This window comes from Hippocampus zosterae, chromosome 14 (assembly GCF_025434085.1).
Source record: "Hippocampus zosterae strain Florida chromosome 14, ASM2543408v3, whole genome shotgun sequence".
NCBI lineage: Eukaryota > Metazoa > Chordata > Actinopteri > Syngnathiformes > Syngnathidae > Hippocampus > Hippocampus zosterae.
Window position 1 is genome coordinate 9,126,733 of NC_067464.1, and position 8,245 is coordinate 9,134,977.

The following is an 8,245-nucleotide window of genomic DNA, read 5'->3' on the forward strand; positions in this document are numbered from 1 at the left end:
TCAGATTAAAATAATATTTTCTTTCATACTATTAAAGTATGTTGTCGCGCACGAATGCTGAGTTCAGGCAGGTGGTTGGTATTAAATCCGCCAATAAAAACTTTAGAACATGTCAGCGATAATATTTCCAACCTTGCGTGAAACGAGTGGAAGAGGCGAGAGGGCGGGCAGGCGTGCGTCGGTCGCGCCAGAAAGTTGGTTGCTTCTTAGCTAGCATCAGCTTCTCCCCGCCGTCTTTGTTGTTATATTAACCTTTTTACCCAATTTAAGACTTAAGTGGTACCACTGACTTGGAAAACAGACTTCATATAGTGTGGACTTATTGCTTTTGCAATGTTTCGTAGCAGCACAGAAGAGATTGCCACAAGTGATACTTGCGAAAGTGGCCATACTTGTGAGGTATCTCCAGCTGAAAGAAGCCTTGTTAATAGAACCACTTCTTGTAATCTGGTATCCGCCTGCCCTGGTTTGTCCTGTCAAAGTCTGGAAGAAGGGAGTAGTCACTCCAGCAGTGGTCCATCACTTCCTCGCCCTGCCCCGGGTAACTGTAGCGTTAAGTTTTTAGTTCAAGGTCGCACAACATGTTAGGTAGACTAATGTTACCTTTGTTGTAACAGTTACTAAAATCCGAGCCAGACTAAAAGACCACAATGATGTATTGTCCGGTTTTGTATTGGGGCACCACGGTGAATTGTTAGTCTGCCTCACAGTTCTGAGGTTCTGGTTGTCATTTTGTCTGCAGCCTGGGTTGCAACTAAGATATTTTAATAATTGATGAATCAGTTGATTTTTCTTTCTCAAGTAATCAATACATCGGTTTTTTCTTTTACTTACCGGTTTGGTTTGTCAGAAAGGACACACCACACAGGAAGGACAAATCCACCCCACCTTGCATGTACCTCAGACAGCTCCTACCGTGGAGGAACGCCAAGCCGAAGGAAAACCCCTGGTTCTGTGAGGGCCACACACCTTGCACGGACACCGGTGACTGATACTGGTACCGTGGCCCAAAGCAGTACTTTGAGTTAGAGGTTGTGTTGTATTTTCTCGCTTTAATTTCTCTTTTTTTGCAGTTACAAGTTGCCCCTCTTCTACCACGGCTTCTGGTACAACTGTGGTTATAGCCTTGGTTGAAGGGCGCGGGTTGGCCAGGGGAGAGATTGGAATGGCCAGTCTTAACTTGAAATGTCCAGAGCTTGTACTCTCTCAGTTTGCGGACACTGGAACATATGCCAAGGTAATCTAGGCACTCACAAAAGTTGTTGTAGTAATTGCCGTCTTTGTAATAAAAAGATGCCAACCGGTACACGTCTCAAGGTCATAACCAAGGTCCACATCTTGTCTCCAATGGAAATACTGATGCCAGACACTGCTTGCGAGAAGGGAAAAGGGACAAAGCTCTTTAGTCTTGTCACAGAGAACTTCCAGGTGCCAATGCACGAACATATGTCGCATAAAAACTGTCAATATTGTACTATTTGGTCCAAATATTTTTATTTTGTGTGTCAGGGTGTTGCATTCACTGCAATTCAAAGGAAATATTTTAATGAGAAGAAAGGCCTGGAATATATCCAGCAGCTCTGTGCTCCAGAATTTAGCACTGTCCTGATGGAAGTTCAAGCAAAGTATGCCACCGAGTACAATTCTGTGCAAAACAAATAAAAAATAGACCTAAACTGTGACAACCATTTTATTACCAACTGTCTCAATTTGTGCAGATATTATTGCTTAGCAGCTGCAGCTGCTTTGCTGAAATACTTAGAATTCATTCAGAACTCAGTGTATGCTGCCAAGTCGCTAAAAGTGAGCTTTAAAGGAAGCGAACAGACGGCTATGATCGACTCGGCGTCTGCCACTAATATGGAGCTTGTTGTCAACAACAGAGACCACAGGTGCAGTAAGAGCAACGATGACCAAACATAATTTTCGATGTCGTGCATGTATTGTCAGTTTTTTTGGGGGGGTACACAGTATACAGTGTTTACTGTGCATGTACACAGGAGCGACCATACCCTTCTAGGCGTCCTTAACTATACAAAAACACCCGGTGGTGCCAGAAGGTTACGCTCCAATATTTTGGAGCCTCTGATAGATGTGGATACCATCAACATTCGCTTGGACACGATACAAGAAATGCTGCAGAATGAGGAGCTCTTCTTTGGACTGAAGAATGGTACCAAAGAAACAATTTGAAACAAACTTGAATACAGTATTGTATTGGCAGAATTACCTGAACATTTTGACCCTGTCTTATTCTTCTTCAGCTATAGGTCACTTCCTTGACATTGACCAGCTGCTCTCTGTTCTTGTCCAGGTCCCAAAACAAGAGACAGTATGTGTAGTACTTTTATTAGTTATTATGTCCTCATATTAACTGTATCTAAATTATTATCCGGTGAGTTAACAGCATTCAGATGCAAAGCAGAGGAAACAAAAATAGCTCACAGAAATGACCAGAACATACATTGACACCATTGAAACTGTATTTGTTCATTTTGCCCCTCTCTGTGAGAGGGAGTGAAAGTTACCTGCGCGAGATAAAATTCTTTGTGTAACGTTGTGTAATTATAATTGAATAGAGTAGGTTGTGCAATGTTCAAATATTGGTGTATAAATAGTGGCATACAATGGCTTTGTGCAAGTGCCATTCATTTGCCTTCTGGACATGGAGAGGTGAGCATTTCTTGCTTTGGAGGGAGTCTCAGGGTCTCCACAATTCGCAAATAATCCCCAAATAGCCACCACAGGGGACGGAAATGTCGCTTAGTTGCTAACACTGAGTAATAGCTTGTATCTCCTATGCCCTAGCCTAGCCCCTGTTTGTCATGGTAATGAAAGTGATGAGACAGAACTCCCCACCCAGAAGCAAGGTATAAACCAAAGTGTGAAAAGTGGATATGAACTGTGGTGTCGTTTGTGCATTATAACAGAAGACCTTTGATAAAGACACCACTGTTCATTGTAAAAAGATAAAATAAAATGAATAAGATCTTTAAAAAAATATTTTGGCGTTCACCATAGTCAATGTATACAAATTTGAAATAATTGTAACCTTTTCATTATTGCCAGACCATTCTCATTATGAATGTGATGTTAATTGTAAACATACAGGTTCCAAATAGTCTTCTATGCTCTTATTTAATGTGTCAATAATTTCAGTGAGCACAGGCCCATGTATAGTAGTAATCGATTGTTTTATATTATTTTTGTAGTTTCAGGTTGCGGAAGCGAAGATTACACATGCCATTCAGCTGAAACACACTTTGGATTTGGTGCCACAGTTGAGGGTTAGTGTCCGATGATATACACAAGTTAAGAGCTCCAAAGTTAGGTTTATTTTTTCTTTTTTAACCAGATAATTTTATATGCAGGTGGTGTTAAAGAACTGCAACACAGCTCTTCTTAAAGCATACAGCACTTCACTTGAGGACAGCAGGTCTGCATGTGCTGTTATTTGTGTGTGTGTGTGTGTGTGTGTGTACTTCTACTTATACAGTGTTTTGTGTACACCTTCAGGTTTGACATGATCTTGAAGCAGATCCTAACTGTCATTAATGACGACACCACCTACCTGAAGGGGAACCTCAACATGCGCACACAGAAGTGCTATGCCGTGCGGCCCAACATCAACGAGTTCCTGGACATTGCCCGACGAGCTTATACCGAAATAGTGGATGACATTGCAGGTGGAGACCTCTTTATTATTATTTGATAAGAGGCATGCATTATTTCTTTCTAAGGATGTTCATTTGAAATCTGATAATTCACATGAAAAAAAGTGTATCTTAAGTAAAAGGTGAAAACCTCAAAACAAACAGTTGGGCCCAGAATTATTCATTCTGTGGGCAAAATTTGTTCCAAGTCAAAATGAGGATCTCTTTCTCAATAAAGGCATTTTAAAATGCAGATTATAATGCCAGATCTTTTAGAATGGTGCAAAATATTGCATGTCCTCAACTTTTGCAAATACATTAAGAAAAGGAAAATACATCTATTTCAGAATGGTACAAACAGTGGACTGACCCAACTTCTTAGTCTTTTGTAACTGTCTTATTTACTTTCGTGCGAAATACACATAAATAACAAAAGTAAGTTTGGAAAAAACTGGCTTATTTTTCATGGATGGTCTTGGAAGTGTTGATAGCGTAGCAATTGTTTCTCAGGACTAGTAAACCAGATGGCGGAGAACTATGGCTTTCCCATGCGCACAAGCTTCAGCACTGCTCGAGGTTTCTTCATCCAGATGAAGCTGGAAGGAAGATTCTTGCCTGAGGGCAAACTACCTCCGGAGTTCATGAAGGTATCATCAGTGAGAATGACAATATAAGTTCCAATTTTATCTTTACTGAAGTAAAAATATTTTCTTAGTAAATAAATTAAATAATCTGCATGGCGTTATACTACTCCGTTAGTATCCTGAGTAATTGTCATTTGCTTAATTTTGCTTTAGTTTGTCCTGATGTCCATGATAATTTTTGTTGCCTTTCACAAATTCATGAATTAACCAACATAAATAAGGCAACGTAAATATTTATTGTCTGAGCATAATTGTTGGCATCCTGCATCTGTCCTATCAGGTGGTCAAACACAAGGACAACTATAGCTTTACCACTGCCGATCTGGTGAAGTTGAACGACCGCTGTGATGAGGCCCTGAGAGAGATTGTTCACATGTCCTATGTGTGAGTAGAGCAACATACTCATACTCAGAACAAACACATTTATATTGTGTGCACACTGTTATATTGGGTGCACACAGTTACAGTAAAACCCCCTCCATCCGTTTGCGGCCTCTGTGTTTTGCGGGGGGGGGGGGGGGGGGGGGGTTGTGACTCACGCAGGTCATCCAAAAAAAAAAAACCCATACATATTTACTGATTTAGCCAGTCAAAGATATTGTGTTGGTAGCCACTGATTGGCAGTTCTGAACTTGTCTCTTTCCAAGGGTGGTATGTCAACTGCTCGGCACTATCCGTGAGCACATCCATTGCCTCTATAAACTGTCGGATGCTGTGTCGATGCTGGATATGCTGCTGTCCCTGGCAAATGCCTGCACCCTCTCTGACTATGGTGAGCGTGATGCACTGCTCATGTCTTGTCCAACTGTCACACTGTATACGTTTGATTTACAGTGCCTAGCAAATGTCAATGAGCTGGCGCTTCGACGGACCTCTGCCCTTTTTTCGTGGGCCGAGGTTCACCGAGTCAGTCCCGAAGGTGGCGAGTTCAGACACTCTGTTGTCTGAGTGTCCACAGACACATGCTGATTTACAGCTCGATTTTTCCCCTCCCAACATGTGCTCAGATTACTTTGTCCATAGATTTGTTGTTGTTTGTATTTCAAAATCAATTTCCTCCAACAAATATCTGAAATTGAATGACTCCATTCCAGGATGTTATTGCTTCTATTAGAGTTCTTTATAAACTGTAGAGGCAATGTCATTTTAATTCAGCGACTGATTTCTCAGATTGCATTCAAATAAGTTAAACAAAGATTAATGCAACTTAAATAAAAAATAGCTGCCGTTTGGAACTGATATAAGGAGACTGCTCAGATCAAATCAATTTAATGTGTGGCAATTTTTAACTCTTAACTGCAATATATTTATTAAAAAAATAATAATCATTGTGTCATCATTATGGCTGCAAAATAAGTGCATTTTAATTGTGAGCCAAGACAAATTGAAATGTAATCATTGGGTGTATTTATAATTAATTTAATCTTTTCTAATTGAGCGCTTTCGCAACCATTGGTGAGCCAACCACCAATTGGCAAACATAAAACTAAACCTTAATTAATATGCCTAAATAAAAAGCGGGTGCACCCTAAAGTGGAAGGCTAAAGTCACTTGGTGGACGAATGAGAGCGAGGCATGTCGAGAGAAGAAAGCACAGCAAAAATTGGAGTTCCTCAAAATGGATCAACATCCGTTTTCTGGACTTCTTTTGGATTCAGAGCAAGTGACATTGGGAAATGTTAAATTCTTATGTCTTGTTTTTCAGATAAATTCGAGAGCAATGATCTGACCCACAAATATTTGGGCCATATTTGGTTTGAACTCCAAGTTGTAAAACCTTCGGGCCATTCAAATTGCATTGTATCTTGACAATTCAAAAAGACTGAGTTTCTAACAGCCCCTCAAGATGGAAGCCAACTGGTCTCAAGTGCCCCCTTGTGGCTATTTGATACATGATTTTGTGTGTTTGTGTGTGTGTGTGTGTGTGTGTGTGTGTGTGTGTGTGTGTGTGTTTATATATTGTTTTGTCATCTGAAAGTGCGACCAGAGTTCACAGACACATTAGCCATCAAACAGGGTCGTCATCCCATCTTGGAGCGAATGCCCGGACAGCAGCTTGTCTCCAACAACTGTTATGTCTCCGAGGGGAGCAACTTTGTTATCATCACAGGGCCCAATATGAGCGGGAAATCCACATATCTCAAACAGGTGGCACTGTGTCAGATCATGGCTCAAATAGGTCAGTAATTACGTTACAATATTTGAAGCAACACGCTGCTGTGATTTCAGGTTTGAGTGACACTACTTTTTTTTTTGCTTGTTTTTTCAGGTTCTTTTGTCCCTGCTGAGTATGCTTCTTTCCGTGTGGCAGATCAGATTTTCACCAGAATTGGTGTTGATGACGATTTCGAAACTAACTCTTCCACATTCATGTTGGAAATGAAGGAGGTACTCAACATTCTTTTGATTTTGTGAAAAAGAAACCGCTGCTTGATCAATCAACGTCTTCTCCTCTTAAGGTGTCATACATAATCCACAATGTCAGTGAACGCTCCCTCATCATCATTGATGAGCTGGGCCGTGGCACCAGTGCTGAAGAAGGCATTGGAATATGTCACTCAGTTTGTGAGTTTCTCCTCAGCCTCAAGGTAAAGCGCGCTGACATTTCTTTGTTCAGTAATAAGTTGAATGAGCCTACTACAGTATATATTATACACATACAGTATACTTGCTTACAAAGAAAAATATTTTAGTATTATGGTGTTTTTTATGTTTGTAGGCCTTCACCCTGTTTGCCACACACTACCTTGAGCTGTGCCAACTCGAATCCCTGTATCCCAATGTGGACAACCAGCACATGCAGGTTCAGCACACACGCACTCGTGACACTGGCACTGAGAGCATAGTGTACACACACTTACTGAGTCAAGGATTCTCTGAAGAAAGACATTACGGTAAACAAACAGTTTTGTGAATCACTGTGATAAAGTATTTTTCAGAAGGGCGCAAACAAATCGTACTATTGCTCTGTTAGGCCTCAAAGCGGCAGAAATGACCTCGCTTCCTTCGAGCATAATCCAGGAAGCAAAGACAATTGCCTCCAAAGTCAGCAAGCAGCTTTTGGTAGGCTTCATTCACTTGTCCTGGAAAGTATATTTTAGTCCTGTATGTCCAGTAATGCGTGCAAAAAGTAAATCATGCAATATGCTCCCCTGGTGTTCAAAGAGCATCACAAATTCCCTTCAAATGTTTCTGTCCAAGTAAAATGTGTTTTGGACATTCATCCCAAGGCCAAGCGTAAGAGTGATCCAGAAACAGAGAGGCAGCGCGCTTTACACCGCTTGGCCACCCGCCTCCTGCAGACTGCCAGAAACTCCAGACTGGACCCAGATAGCCTACGCATGTATCTCAAGGGCCTAAGGAAGCAGTATGAGGCAGAGCTGGAGGCTATTGGGCTGCCAGCATCCTCTGACACCTAAAAGAGGAATCAAATCTTAGGAGGAATGACTGTCCGGATAAGCATTAAGTAAGAAAGTAAAAGGCTGGTGTCTTAAGTTTATTTAGACAAGGATGCACTTCCTTGACTTTTATTTGCCACAAATGTACAATAAAAATCTGGTGGAGAGAAATTGAAACATTTACCACTAAAATAGAGCATTCACAACATTCAGGAAAACTATACATTTTAAATTCAGACACCTTGTTACCCAGACAACGAACACATAAGAAAATAGAATGTAAGTATTCTTGTGATTTTCATCCATTTTTATTTAGGGCACATGTACATGGATACAATATTTTGTTGCAGTTTATATCATTTTATACACGCTTTATTTGTATGTTTCAATCATCTCATTAAATTCTGGTACTTGTCCTTGAGTCCCTCTAAAGTTGATGAATAAAATGAATTGCTATTATTTTTCATTACCCATGTCCCATCATATCAGATCAGGCCCCAACATACGTCGTGTCATGTAACGGTTCAATACAATACATCATTATTTATGT

The 8,245-nt window shown here is 40.7% G+C and overlaps 1 protein-coding gene across 3 annotated transcripts; it reads left to right on the top strand.

The window, feature by feature from the left end:
- Positions 1 to 21: 21 nt before the first annotated feature.
- On the top strand, positions 22 to 8,110 carry msh4 (mutS homolog 4). 3 transcript variants are annotated; one of them, XR_007966887.1, is made up of 20 exons: positions 23 to 541; positions 851 to 997; positions 1,074 to 1,237; positions 1,318 to 1,428; positions 1,510 to 1,625; positions 1,719 to 1,892; positions 2,001 to 2,173; positions 2,265 to 2,332; positions 3,213 to 3,287; positions 3,372 to 3,436; positions 3,517 to 3,686; positions 4,164 to 4,300; positions 4,578 to 4,681; positions 4,945 to 5,069; positions 6,276 to 6,476; positions 6,567 to 6,685; positions 6,757 to 6,885; positions 7,017 to 7,100; positions 7,272 to 7,360; positions 7,528 to 7,667. XR_007966887.1 is itself a non-coding variant. In XM_052087021.1 (20 exons), exons 1-20 carry the CDS (start codon positions 334 to 336, stop codon positions 7,714 to 7,716), a joined length of 2,739 nt encoding a protein of 912 aa, XP_051942981.1. In that variant the 5' UTR covers positions 25 to 333; the 3' UTR covers positions 7,717 to 8,110. The 3 variants fall into 3 exon arrangements, 2 of the variants coding, with proteins under 2 accessions (XP_051942982.1, XP_051942981.1); XM_052087021.1 differs by having other exon boundaries at positions 25 to 541; positions 7,017 to 7,191; positions 7,528 to 8,110; XM_052087022.1 differs by lacking the exon at positions 7,272 to 7,360 and having other exon boundaries at positions 22 to 541; positions 7,528 to 8,110.
- The last annotated feature ends 135 nt before the right edge of the window (positions 8,111 to 8,245 follow it).

What these genes read in the sequence shown, in the direction of transcription:
- msh4 (XM_052087021.1), top strand. Translation starts at nt 334, where the DNA reads ATGTTTCGTAGCAGCACAGAAGAGATTGCCACAAGTGATACTTGCGAA. An exon ending in CTGATGGAAGTTCAAGCAAA is followed by an intron (nt 1,626 to 1,718) that starts GTATGCCACCGA and finishes CAATTTGTGCAG; the next exon opens with ATATTATTGCTTAGCAGCTG. An exon ending in GTCAACAACAGAGACCACAG is followed by an intron (nt 1,893 to 2,000) that starts GTGCAGTAAGAG and finishes GCATGTACACAG; the next exon opens with GAGCGACCATACCCTTCTAG.